This window comes from Bos taurus, chromosome 11 (genome assembly GCF_002263795.3).
Source record: "Bos taurus isolate L1 Dominette 01449 registration number 42190680 breed Hereford chromosome 11, ARS-UCD2.0, whole genome shotgun sequence".
NCBI classification, from domain to species: domain Eukaryota; kingdom Metazoa; phylum Chordata; class Mammalia; order Artiodactyla; family Bovidae; genus Bos; species Bos taurus.
This window is the reverse complement of record NC_037338.1, coordinates 1372687-1387121: the sequence shown is the minus strand read 5'-3', so window position 1 is coordinate 1387121 and position 14435 is coordinate 1372687. Positions and strand designations below refer to the sequence as shown.

The following is a 14435-nucleotide window of genomic DNA, read 5'->3' as shown; positions in this document are numbered from 1 at the left end:
AAGCCCAGAGATAAATCCACACACCTATGGACACCTTATCTTTGACAAAGGAGGCAAGAATATACAATGGATTAAAGACAATCTCTTTAACAAGTGGTGCTGGGAAAACTGGTCAACCACTTGTAAAAGAATGAAACTAGAACACTTTCTAACACCATACACAAAAATAAACTCAAAATGGATTAAAGATCTAAACGTAAGACTAGAAACTATAAAAGTCCTAGAGGAGAACATAGGCAAAACACTGTCCGACATACATCACAGCAGGATCCTCTATGACCCACCTCCCAGAATATTGGAAATAAAAGTAAAAATAAACAAATGGGACCTAATTAAACTTAAAAGCTTCTGCACAACAAAGGAAACTATAAGCAAAGTGAAAAGACAGCCTTCAGAATGGGAGAAAATAATAGCAAATGAAGCAACCGACAAACAACTAATCTCAAAAATATACAAGCAACTCCTACAGCTCAATTCCAGAAAAATAAATGACCCAATCAAAAAATGGGCCAAAGAACTAAACAGACATTTCTCCAAAGAAGACATACAGATGGCTAACAAACACATGAAAAGATGCTCAACATCACTCATTATCAGAGAAATGCAAATTAAAACCACTATGAGGTACCATTTCACGCCAGTCAGAATGGCTGCGATCCAAAAGTCTACAAGCAATAAATGCTGGAGAGGGTGTGGAGAAAAGGGAACCCCCTTACACTGTTGGTGGGAATGCAAACTAGTACAGCCACTATGGAGAACAGTGTGGAGATTCCTTAAAAAACTGGGAATAGAACTGCCTTATGACCCAATCCCACTGCTGGGCATACACACTGAGGAAACCAGAATTGAAAGAGACACGTGTGCCCCAATGTTCATTGCAGCAGTGTTTATAATAGCCAGGACATGGAAGCAACCTAGATGTCCATCAGCAGATGAATGGATAAGAAAGCTGTGGTACATATACACAATGAAGTATTACTCAGCCATTAAAAAGATACATTTGAATCAGTTCTAATGAGGTGGATGAAACTGGAGCCTATTATACAGAGTGAAGTAAGCCAGAAAGAAAAACACCAATACAGTATACTAACACATATATATGGAATTTAGAAAGATGGTAACAATAACCCTATATACGAGACCGCAAAAGAGACACTGATGTATAAAACAGTCTTTTGGACTCTGTGGGAGAGGGAGAGGGTGGGATGATTTGGGAGAATGGCATTGAAACATGTATAATATCATATATGAAACGAGTTGCCAGTCAAGGTTCGATGCACAATACCGGATGCTTGGGGCTGGTGCACTGGGACGACCCAGAGGGATGGTATGGGGAGGGAGGAGGGAGGAGGGTTCAGGATGGGGAACACGTGTATACCTGTGGTGGATTCATGTTGACATATGGCAAAGCCAATACAATATTGTAAAGTTAAAAAATAAAATAAAAAAGTAAAAAAAAAATAAAAAAAGTAAGAAGACTAGAGATACTCTAAAAAAATAATAATAATTTCATGGTTGCAGTCGATATCCACAATGATTTTAGAGCCCAGGAAAATCAAATCTATAACTGCTCCCACTCTCGTGGAATAAGGAGGGCTTTGTAGGCCTCTTAGAGCATCATCCTGGCCTCCTTTACTCGTTGCACAGTGGCTCTTGGTTTACCATCGTGAATTCTTTGAGCATAGGAATTGTGGATCCTTAATTTGGCATTGCCACATCTAAGAGTAGCCTGACTTTCTGCATGGGGTACTTCAACTCAACTCAATGAAATTACCTTGTGTGATTACATCACTCTTGGCCATGAGGCTGTTTGGAGCTTTTCCATTAAATATTTTGATGGTTTTTGAAGCAGAAGTTATACATTGTGAGGAAGGCATCCAGGGCTAGTTGGCCAGGGCAGTTGGTTGTTGAAGTCTCTCCTTGGAATCATCTAGTGGGGTTTGCCACAAAAATGAATATCCTAGCTTAGAGTGTCTCTGACAACTTCTTAAAAAGCTCAGTGTGTGTGATGTGCCAGGCAATAGTATTTTAGGTTTGCCTCTCCTGTTATTTATTCCAGCCCACATGGGCAGCTCAGCAGTCCAGGCTGCGTTCGAGGCCAGGATGGACCACTTCACCATTGTGTTGCTGTCTTTTTTTTTTTTTTTAATGTGGATCATTTGTTTTTTCAAGCCTTTAAATTTTTTTTCATAATATCCCTTCTATTTTGTGTTTCAGTATTTATGCTTTGAGGCATGTGGGATCTTATCTCCCCAGCCAGTGATTGAATCCACACCCACTGCTTTCGGAGGTGAAGTCTTAGGCACTGGACCGCCAAGGAAGTCCAGTGCTTCTGTCTTTATCCTGGATCCAGGCCTTCTCATTTTGCCCCAGACCTGTAAAGATAAAATTAAGATGATAGCTTGACACATATTCAATTGCCTGTCATATACCAGGCACTGTCCTAAGATTTTTACATGGAGTAAACTCAATGTCTTGTGACAACTGACCAAGTTTCTGTCTTTGTTTTTAATGGATGTCTCCATAGCACCTACCTAAAACTGTGCCTGGCATAAAGTAAGATTTTATTAATATTTTTGAATAAATGAATGGATAGAATGATACTTCACAGTCTCAGAAATTCACCAAAGGGAGCATTCCTGGTGATCCAGTGGCTAAGACTCTGTTCTTCCAATGCAGGGGTCGCGGGTTCCATCTCTGGTCAGGGAACTAGATCCCACTTGCCACAACTAAAGATCCTGCATGCCACGACTAAGACCCGACACAGCCAAATAAAGAAATAAATATTTTTTTAAAAAGAAATTCACCATAGTGCTGTCCTTATCAAAAAATGGAGTTCCAGGGATGTTAAGCTTCTTAGAGTTCCTCCACCAAATGAAGACTATCTATAACTATAAATCAAATACTACATATAGTATATTATATAACATGTATAGTACTGTTTATGATAGTGCTGAACTGTGTTTTTAATATAATCCTGAAATCTCATTGCCAAAATGTCTTGTTTACTTTTATGTAACACAGATTTTGTAAATGGAATCCTGCCCTCTTGCTGACTTAACAGTTTTAGAGATACTCAATGTGCACTTCTCATGAATTTTGCTCGATAGTGGTTTCTAACACTTCAAGTGGACGTAACCCGTAAACAACTAGTTCATGTTTCTAGAGGCACTACCTGTTAAATAAACAGGTTTGGAGATGTGGAATGTTTTTGCCACAGAATCTCTATTCCCTAATTTATCTTCTGGGCCCCTCCAAGTTTCTTATATCAGACTTTCTTAAGATGTGTGCCCCTTGGACTCTTACATATCCTGAACACAGAAGGGTTTCTCAGAGCTCCTTGGCAAGTAGACGTGAGAGTCTGACAATGGATAAGTGCCATTCAGTTCAGTTCAGTTCAGTTCAGTCGCTCAGTCGTGTCCGACTCTTTGCGACCCCATGAACTGGGGCACGCCAGGCTCCCTGCCGATCATCAACTCCCAGAGTTCACCCAAACTCATGTCCATTGAGTCAGTGCTGCCATCCAGCCATGTCATCCACTGTCGTCCCCTTCTCCTCCTGCCCCCAATCCCTCCCAGCATCAGGGACTTTTCAAATGAGTCAGCTCTTCACATCAGGTGGCCAAGTACTGCAGTTTTAGCTTCAACATCAGTCCCTCCAATGAACACCCAGGACTGATCTCCTTTAGGATGGACTGGTTGGATCTCCTTGCAGTCCAAGGGACTCTCAAGAGCCTTCTTCAATACCACAGTTCAAAAGCATCAATTCTTCGGCAGTCAGCTTTCTTCACATTCCAACTCTCACATCCATACATGACTACTGGAAAAACCATAGTCTTGACCAGATGGACCTTTGTTGTCAAAGTAATGTCTCTGCTTTTTAATATGCTGTCTAGGTTGGTCATAGCTTTCCTTCTAAGGAGTAAGCATCTTTTAATTTCTTGGCTGCAATCACCATCTGCAGTGATTTTGGAGCCCAGAAAAATAAAGTCAGCCACTGTTTGCCCATCTATTTCCCATGAAGTGATGGGAGTGGATGCCGTGATCTTAGTTTTCTGAATGTTGAGCTTTAAGCCAACATTTTCCACCCTCCTCTTTCACTTTCATCAAGAGGCTCTTTAGTTTTTCTTCACTTTCTGCCATAAGGGTGGTGTCATCTGCATATCTGAGGTTATTGATATTTCTCCCAGCAATCTTGATTCCAGCTTGTGCTTCTTCCAGCTCAGCATTTCTCATGATGTACTCTGCATAGAAGTTAAATAAGCAGGGTGACAATATACAGCCTTGACGTACTCCTTTTCCGATTTGGAACCAGTCTGTTGTTCCATGTCCAGTTCTAACTGTTGCTTCCTGACCTGCATATAGGTTTCTCAAAAGGCAGGTCAGGTGGTCTGGTATTCCCATCTCTTTCAGAATTTTCCAGTTTATTGTGATCCACATAGTCAAAGGCTTTGGCATAGTCAGTAAAGCAGAAATAGATGTTTTTCTGGAACTCTCTTGCTTTTTCCATGATCTAGCAGATGTTGGCAATTTGATCTCTGGTTCCTCTGCCTTTTCTAAAACCAGCTTGAACATCAGGAAGTTCATGGTTCACATATTGCTGAAGCCTGGCTTGGAGAATTTTGAGTATTACTATACTAGTTTGTGAGATGAGTGCAATTATGCAGTAGTTTGAGCATTCTTTGGCATTGCCTTTCTTTGGGATTGGAATGAAAACTGACCTTTTCCAGTCCTGTGGCCACTGCTGAGTTTTCCAAATTTGCTGGCATATTGAGTGCAGCATTTTCATAGCATCATCTTTCAGGATTTGAAATAGCTTAACGGGAATTCCATCACGTCCACTAGCTTTGTTCATAGTGATGCTTCCTAAGGCCCACTTGACTTCACATTCCAGGATGTCTGGCTCTAGGTGAGTGATCACACCATCATGATTATCTGGGTCGTGAAAATCCTTTTTGTACAGTTCTGTGTATTCTTGCCACCTCTTGTTAATATCTTCTGCTTCTGTTAGGCCCATACCATTTCTGTGCTTTATAGAGCCCATCTTTGCATGAAATGTTCCCTTGGTATCTCTAATTTTCTTGAAGAGATCTCTAGTCTTTCCCATTCTGTTGTTTTCCTCTATTTTTTTTCATTGATAAGTAAGGAAGGCTTTCTTATCTCTCCTTGCTATTCTTTGGAACTCTGCATTCAGAATCTTTTATCTTTCCTTTTCTCCTTTGCTTTTCGCTTCTCTTCTTTTCACAGCTATTTGTAAGGCCTCCTCAGACAGCCACTTTGCTTTTTTGCATTTCTTTTCCATGGGGATGGTCCTGATCTCTATCTCCTGTACAATGTCATGAACCTCCGTCCATAGGTCATCAGGCACTCTATCAGATCTAGTCCCTTAAATCTGTTCCTCACTTCCACTGTATAATCATAAGGGATTTGATTTAGGTCATATCTGAATGGTCTATTGGTTTTCCACACTGTCTTCAATTCAAGTCTGAATTTGGCAATAAGGAGTTCATGATCTGAGCCACAGTCAGCTCCTGATCTTGTTTTTGCTGACTGTATAGAACTTCTCCATCTTTGGCTGCAAAGAATATAATCAGTCTGATTTCGGTGTTGACCATCTGGTGATGTACATGTGTAGAGTCTTCTCTTGTGTTGTTGGAAGAGGGTGTTTGCTATGACCAGTGTGTTCTCTTGGCAAAACTCTATGAGCCTTTGCCCTGCTTCATTCTGTACTCCAAGGCCAAATTTGCCTGTTACTCCAGGTGTTTCTTAACTTTCTAAGTGCCACTAGGGGAACCACTGTGTCTGGCCGTTGGTCATTCGTCCTCAGTAGGGCCCATGTCCTGTCAGTGTTCATCTCATTATTTAAAATTCCTTTTCTTTTAAAAAAATTTTTATTATTCTTTTCATTTTTGTTGTTCAGTCATTCAGTCATGTCTGATTCTTTGTGACTCCATGGACTGCAGCATGCCAGGCTTCCCTGTCCTTCACAGTCTCCCAGAGCTTGCTCAAACTCATGTGCATTGAATCAGTGATGCCATGCAACCACATCATCCTCTGTAATCCCTGTCTTCTCCTGCCTTCAATTTTCCCCAGCATCAAGGTCTTTTCCAATGAGTTGGCTCTTCACATTTATTTTCAATTTTTTAGTTGGAGGAAAATTGCTTTACATTGTTGTGTTGGTTTCTGTCATACAACAATGAGAAAGTCATAATTATACACACACACACACACACACACACATATATGTATACCTCCTCCCTCTTGAGCCTCCTCTTCCCCCCTAAAAAAAATCTCAGGCTAGTATTGCAAAGAAATCTTACCAAATCTCTTCTAAGAGAGCCTCAATGATTCTTCCTTTTCTTAGTCAATGTATTTCCCACCCATTTCCACCCTGGGGAACATCCAGGGGTGTGTGTGTGTGTGTGTGTGTGTGTATTTAGGGAGGTCAGAGGGGCATCAGGTACATTTTTTTAAATGGCCAGTCCTGAGGTTCTCTGAGAGTCATTGCACTGCAGCCACAGCCCAGGGCATGGGTGACTGTACCCCAGCATAGGTTTAGAGTGCTGCCCACTCCCTCTGGGCACTGACATGCACATTGCTCATAAGGGAATGTGGTGTGCTCAGTCACTCAGTCCTTTGTGACTCTGTGACCCCTTGGAGTGTAGCCTGCCAGGCTCCTCTGTTCATGGGATTTCCTAGGCAAGAATATTGGAGTGGGTGGCCATTCCCTTTTCCAGGGAATCATCTCGACCCAGGGATCAACCCTGGACTAATGAGAATCAACTGTACAGCACAGGGAACTCTACTCAACATTCTGTGGTGACTGAAATAGGAAGGAAATCCCTCAAGAAAGGGGATATATTCGTATATATAGCTGATTCACTCACAGCACTGTAACACACACACACACAGTGTTAGTCCCTCAGTCGTGTCTGACTCTTTTGCGACTCCCCTGGACTGTAACCCACCAGGCTTCTCTGTCCATGGGATTCTCCAGGCAATAATACTGGAGTGGGTAGCCATTTCCTTCTTTAGGGGATCTTCCCAAACCAGAATCAAACCTCCATCTCCTGCATTGCTTACCACTGAGTTACCTGGGAAGCCCAATGAAAGAAGATATGGTCAGACAACAGACCATAAAAAAAAAAGTTTTGTGATCATTAGTTATCAGAGGAATGCAGATTCAAAGCATGAGGATTATCATTACATATCCATTTGTTGTTGTTGTTCAGTCGCCCAATCGTGTCCGACTTTTTGCAGTCCCATGGACTGCAGCATGCCCGGCTTCCATGTCCCTCACCATCTCCCAGAGTTTGCCTGAGTTCATGTTTGATGAACTCATCAAACATATTCATCTTTGAGTTCATGTTTGATGAGTTCATTGGTGATGCTGTCTAGCCATCTCCTTCTCTGATACCCTCTTCTCCTTCTGTCCTCAATCTTTCCCAGCATCAGGGACTTTTCCAATGAGTCTTTCGTTCGCATCAGATAACCAAAATACTGGAGCTTCAGCTTCAGCATCAGTCCTTCCAGTGACTGTTCAGGATTTATCTCCCTTAAGATAGACTGGTTTGATCTCCTTGCTGTCCAAGGGACTTTCAGGAGTCTTCTCCAGCACCACAGTTCAAATTCATCAATTCTATGGCTTCCAGCTCTCACAACTGTATGTGACCCCTGGGAAAACTATAGCCTTGACTATATGGACCTTTGTTGGCAGAGTAAAGTCTCTGCTTCTCAACACACTGTCTAGGTTTGTCATCTGCTGTTAATAAAGCTGTTAATAATGCTAATGGATGCAATGAAATTCAAGAACTATTCAAATCTCTAAAGTATGATTCCATCAAGGTTTTGCATTCATCATCTCAGCATATCTGGAAGACCCAGCAGTGGCCACAAGACTGGAAAAAGGTCTATCTTTGTCGTCCCAATTCCCAAGAAGGGTGGTACCAAAGAATGTGCTAACCATCAGACAATTGCACTCATCTCCCACGCTAGTAAGGTCATGCTTAAAATCTTGCATGCTAGGCTTCAGCATTATGCGAACCAAGAACTTCCAGATGTCCAAGCTGGGTTTAGAAATGGAAGAAAAACTAAAGATCAAATTACCAACAATCACTGGATTATAGAAAAAGCGAGGGAATTTCAGAAAAACATCTATCTCTGTTTCATTGACTATGCTAAAGCCTTTGACTGGATCATGACAAACTGTGGAAAGCTCTCAGAGAGATGGGAATACCAGACCATCATACCTGTCTCCCAAGAACCTGTATGTGGGTCAAGAAGCAACAGTTAGAACCCTATATGGAACAACTGACTGGTTCAAAATTGGGAAAGGTTCAAAATTGGTTCAAAACTGTCGTAACAGGGCTGTCTGCTGTCATGCTGTTTGTTTAACCTATATGCTGAGCACATCATGAGAAATGCCAGGCTGGGTGAGTTACAAGCTGGAATCAAGATAGGCGAGAGGAACATCAATGATCTCAGAGATGCATATGATAACTACTCTAATGACAGAAAGTGAAGAGGAACTAAAGAGCCTCTTGATGAAGGTGAAGGAGGAGAGTGAAAGGGCCAGCTTAAGGCTAAATATTAAAAAATTAAGATCATGGCATCTGGCCACAGTACTGCATGGCAAATAGAAGGGGAAAAGATGGAAGTAGTGACAGATTTCCTCTTCTTGGGCTTTAAAATCATTGCAGATGGTGAATGCAGCCATGAAATCAGAAGACTCTTGCTTCTTGGCAGGAAAGTGATGACATATCCATTAGGATGACTAAAATGAAAAGGACTGCAAAGATAGCTTGTTGGCCGGAACAACTAGGATTCCCGTGCACTGCTAGCGGGGATGTAAAGTTGCACAGCCACTGTGGAAAATTGTTTGGCAGTTTCTTAAAAAGTTAAAAATACGTATTCCATATGACCCAGTCATTTCACTCCTACATGTTTACTCAAGAGAAATAAAGACATATGTCTCCTCTAAGATTCTTACATGAATTTTCTTAGCAGCTTCACTTGTTGTAGCTCCAAACTGGAAGGAATGAAAATGTTTGTCAAGTGGATGCATAAATGAAATGTAATGTACGCGTTTGAATGGAATTCTGGCCAGCAATGAGAAGAAACAACTACTAATACGTGGTACAATATGGGTGGACGGATGGATCTCATGACAACATGCTGATTGAGAAAAGCCAGACAGGACATGCACTGTATAACCCCATCTGCATAAAATGCAAACTAATCCATACGAACAAAGAGCTGGTCGCTGGTCGTCTAGAGATGGGAGGAGGAGGAGGAGATGGACTGCAAAAAGGGATGAGGCATTCTTTAGAAAGCATTCTGTAGGTTGATTTGGTGATATTCTCGTGGGTACATAGAGTTGTCAAAACTCTTTAAATGGTGCACTTTGAATAATTCAATCTGTTGGGAATAAATTAATCCTCAGTAACGTTGATAAAGAAAAAAAGAAACTGTTAGTTTAAAGCAAAAATAGCAATGAAGTTTGTAACATATATAGAACATATTTTTGTCTCAGCAGTGGCATAATGGATGGGAGAATGAAAAGGAATTATGTACTGTATTATTACAAGGGTCCTACATTATCCTTGAAGTGGTGTAACACTATTTGATGGAAAATGTCATAAGTTAAAGTAGCATGTTTTAGGCCATAGAAAAATTGCTGAAAAAATGAGTAACAGTTTAAAATCTAACACTGGAATACTAAAGATTATTCAGTTAATCAAAAGAAGACTGGAGCAGAGGGAAAAGAACATATGGGATAAACAGGGGAAAACTTGTGAGGCAGCAGTTTTAAATTGTCACGTTAATAATTACATTGAATTAAATGATTTAAACACTCCTATTTTCAGATTGTCAAGACATGATAAATTAAGACTGAACTAGATGCTTTCTACAAGAAACTCACTTAAAATTAAAGACAAATAGGTTACAAGTATGAGAATAAAAAACTTACACCTGCAAACATTAACTGTAAAAGAGCTGGCATGGATTTACTAATATTGGATAAAGTAGACCTCAGAAAAAGAAACATTACCAGAGGTAAAGAAGCTCACTTCATGATGACTAAGGAGTCTACTCATCAAGAAGATGTAACAGTCTAAATGTGTATGGATTCCACAAAATGGCATCAAAATAGAGGAAGCAAAAGTGGACAGGACTGAAAGGGGAAATGAGCAAATCCTCACGTATAGTTGCAGACGTCAGCCCTTCTCTCTGGGTAACTGATGAAACAGAAGACCAGCGATGCTGTAAATCGTATGAAGAGCGTTACTGACAGACTCAGTGGCATCTGTCAATCACTCTGCTGGGCACGAGCAGAATACCCACTCAGGGTACATAGACCATGCGTCAAGACAGACCATGTAGATTTAGAATGACTGATACGACACAAAGTATGTTCTCTGGTTAGAATGAAATTAAGCTAACATTAGTAACAGAAAAATATCTGGAATGATCCTTACATACAAGGAAACCAAATAACACACATCATGCATAGGTCAAAGTAGAAATCACCGGGAAATTAGAAAATATTTTGAATGGACATGAAACAGAGCATGTCAAAATGTGTGGTATGCAACTAAGATAGTACTCAGAGAAAAATGTATTCCTTCAGATGCTTACCACACAAAAGAAAGGTCTAAGACCACTGGAATAAATTTCTATTTTAAGAAACTATAAAAAGATGAACAAGTTAAACCCAAAGTAAGTACAAAGAATAATAAAAATGAAACAAGAAATGGTCAAATAATAGAGAATAAACAAGCCCCAAACTATTTTTCTTTCAATAAATAAATAAAATTGAAAGACCTTTAAATCATCCCACCCTTGCCTGCTCCCACTGAGTCCAAAAGCCTATTCTCCTTTGCTGCCCTGCGTGTAGGATCATCGGTACCATCTTTCTAGACTGATGCAGAAAAAAATAGACACAAGTTACCAGTATCTAGAATAAAAGAGAGAACTTTACTATAGATCCCACAGACACTGAAAGGATAAAATTAAATATCATTATTATTAATGTGATGTTAATGTAATGCCAATACATTTGACAGCATATATGAAATAGACAAATTTCTTGAAAGATGCATAGTACCGAAAGTGACCCAAAAAGAAGTAGAAAACCTGAATAGCTTTGACATTGCTTGTGAAATCCATTAAATACTTGAAAAAAGGAAACACACTGATCTTACACAAATTCTTTCAGAAAAGGGAAAACTAATTTTAGGAGCATCCCAACACCAAAACCCAAAGGAGTTGTGAGACCCCTATCCCTGATGAGCACGTATGCTCGGGACACACTGCACCCATCGCCCATCTCCGCTTGTCTTGCAGGTATGCCGGCACCCTTCTGGATGAGGACATCTTCCGTGGGAAGGAGCTCGTCGACAGTCGCCCACTGCAGGCGCTCGTGGCCGGGCTGAAGGCCTACAGCACCTGGGAGAACGTCAGCTGCCTGCAGGACTGTCGAGAATGCACCGGAGGCATGGTGAGTGCCCAGGACCCTTTGGGCCACTGGTCCGGCAGAGTCTGCATGGTTACAGGTTACAGGTTACACATACAGCATGTGTTGGGGAAGGACCGTGCGGCCAGTGGGCTTTGGAACCAGGTGAAATTCCCATCTGCCCTTGTGACCCTGGGTGCACCCCTTCGCCTTGTCATCTGTGCATGTCCATCTTCCCTGACGCCGCCAGACGGATGCAGACCATGCCTGTAAAATGCTGGGTCTGTGGAGGCCCTCAGTACCTGTCATGAAACTTGGTGGTGGTGAGATGTTGACAGGATAGGAAAGGGCCAACAGGGGCCAGATGATCCAAGCTCGGCTCCAGTGTTTCAGTCCCTTGGGGAGAATGCAGGAAATGACCCCACAGGTTTCTACCCTGGGAAGGAGGCAGATGGGGACATGCCAAGCGCTTAGGGCATGTTGAGAGCATCCCCAGTGCTGGCCTCAGACTGGACTGTGCAGTGAGGTATGAGAAACCCTTACGTGAATCTTCGGAGAGTCAAGGGGACTCTGAGAACAGCTGGATCTATGCCCTCTTCCTGCATAACCCTAAGAATGGAGGAACCTGCAGGAGCCCAGAGCTGGTGAGAAAGGGGACCCAAGTGGGGTCTTGGAGGGCAGGACATGGGAGGGATGTGCGATTTTTGACCCTGTGACTTGGTAGCATGGCACGGCTGTGGACATCAGCTCTGGTAGCATCTGAGTTCAGCCCCAGACGACAGTCCTGTGTGGGCCACGCCCATGGGCCACCCCGCCTCATCATCATGTGGGCCAGAAGCAGGTACTGCAGGAGGATGCGGGGAGGAGGGAGCCCCTTGTTTGAATATTTGCCTAGAAATAGAAGCTCTGAACCTGAAGGGGCGGTTGAAGCATTTTAGCCGCAGTGAGAAGAGGTCAAGAGCAGATCAAGGGCTGCTGTAGAAGATGAAGGGGGAGGTTGAGTTTCTGGAGAGCCCAGAGCATTGGGGCCCGGGTCCGTGGAGGGGAAAGGAGGGACTATGCCTTCACCGCAGGTGCAGCCTGAGTCCTGTGTGGACTCTGTGGACGGGAGCGAGAGCCGGCCTGGTCACTTCTCTTGCAGTGACTGAGTAAAGACGTGCGAGTGGTGAAGGGGACCTTGGTTAATCAGGCTGTACCCATGATGGTGGTGGTGGACATGCTTGCTTTTCCAGTGGGGATGGTGTCGGGCTCCATCAGGAAAGAAGGAGAAGGAGGATAAAGTGACAGCTGGAGCTGGGGTGCAGAGGGGTCAGGAGTCAGGGTCCTCTGAGGCAGCTGGGGGCAATGGCTCGTAGTGGCCTGATGTGTTGCGAGACCCTGCCAGGGGCTGGTTCCTGCTCTTCCGGTGGTCCTGCCTGGTCATTCCTCTTTCACTGTCCAGCATCACCCGGCAGTGCCCGGCAGTGCAGAGATGACCCCTCCACCCACCATCCTACGGAAAAGCAGCTGACCCTGGAGGGCTGCTCTTCCGGGCTGGGAAGATGCCAGATGCCAGCCCTGTAATCCTGGGTGCTGCTGCCTCCAGTGGCTTCCCAGCAACTCCTCGGAAACAGAAGGAAGGGGGTCCCTGTTTTCTAGTTTTGTTCCTTCCCTTCTCCTCTCCACCCCCATATCCACCCAACATCTTACCCAGAACTATTTGTGGAGACATAAATATTTGTTGAAGGGGCTTCCCAGGTGGCACTAGTGGTAAAGAACCTGCCTGCCGAGGCAGGAGATGTAAGAGACGTGTGTTCGATCCCTGGGTCAGGAAGATCCCCTAGAGGAGGAAATGGCAACCTACTCCACTATTCCTGCCTTGTGAATCCCATGGACAGAGGAGCCTGGTGGGCTATAGTCCGCAGGGTGGAAAATAGTCGGACACGACTAAAGCCACTTAGCACATACGCAGACACTTGTTGAAAGAAAAGCATGAGCATCTTCTAATTGTTTTAAGCTGTATTTTCATCTTCTGCAGGCAGGAAGTCTCTAGGAGTGAAGTGTGGCTGAGTCTGGGGGCTGCTGAGATGGTAATGAAAACCACTTCTGTGGCCCATAGGTCTAAGGAGGTCTTGCTTGCAAAAAGAAAAAAAAAAAAAATTTTTCAACTCACATTTACTGACTTTGAAGCCAGTAACACTATGGGAAAGTTATTGCCTTCTCTTTGCCTCATTTTTCACACATATAAAATGAGGGTAAGCTTTCCTTTGTAACAATTGTGAGAGTTAAGTTGAGCAAGAAGATAAGCATAAAAATATATAATGGTGAAGGAAGACTGAAGATCCTGTGTGCTGCAACTAAGACTCGGCCCAGCCAATTAATTAATTAAAAATATGTAATTGTTTAAACAAAAATCGTAACAACATGATGTGAGGTTTATAACCGAGAAGAGGCTGGACCAGGAGCTGGGGAGTCACCATCCATTCCTGGGACAGCCCTGATGTTCCCGAGGGCTGGAGCTTCATGCTCACACGTGGTCTGCACTGTGGCTTCTAACTTCAGTGTGTAAGCTGAGCATCCACCAGCCTGGTTTGGAAGTGATGAAACCCCTTTACCTGCCCGCATGTGTGAACTCAGGGAACAGACTCCACCCTCGGAGTAGTCACGTGACTCACTTCTTTTGCTTCCTTACCTCCTCACCTTCCTTTTCCAAGGACTGACGGGTAAACCAAGTCCTCAGACTGTTGCTGTTTCACTGGACTTACACTGGCCTCTTTTCTCCATATCTAAGCAAACCCAGATTGAATTTCCCACCACCAGCTGAGTGAAGAGTGGGAAACAGAGCCCTGGAATTCACTGTGCCCCTTGTGGGGCCGCCTGGTGGGGAGGAAACTCTGGGAGGTGGGAGGGGCAGCTCCTCAAGGAAGGGGTGGCATCTCAGGGTCAGGACGCTGTGACCTTGGGCTTTTCCTCTGGGAGCCTCAGGTTCCTTCTCTTTTAAA

The 14435-nt window shown here is 43.3% G+C and overlaps 1 protein-coding gene across 4 annotated transcripts in view; it reads left to right on the top strand.

The window, feature by feature from the left end:
• The window catches only part of ACOXL (acyl-CoA oxidase like), a 339747-nt gene that overhangs the window by 189244 nt on the left and 136068 nt on the right, over positions 1–14435 (top strand). For all 4 annotated transcript variants that reach the window (XM_002691158.7, XM_059891623.1, XM_010809768.4 and 1 more), the window contains exon 12: positions 11346–11499. In XM_002691158.7, the coding sequence (XP_002691204.4) occupies positions 11346–11499 (154 nt within the window). The remainder of the gene's footprint in view (positions 1–11345; positions 11500–14435) is intronic.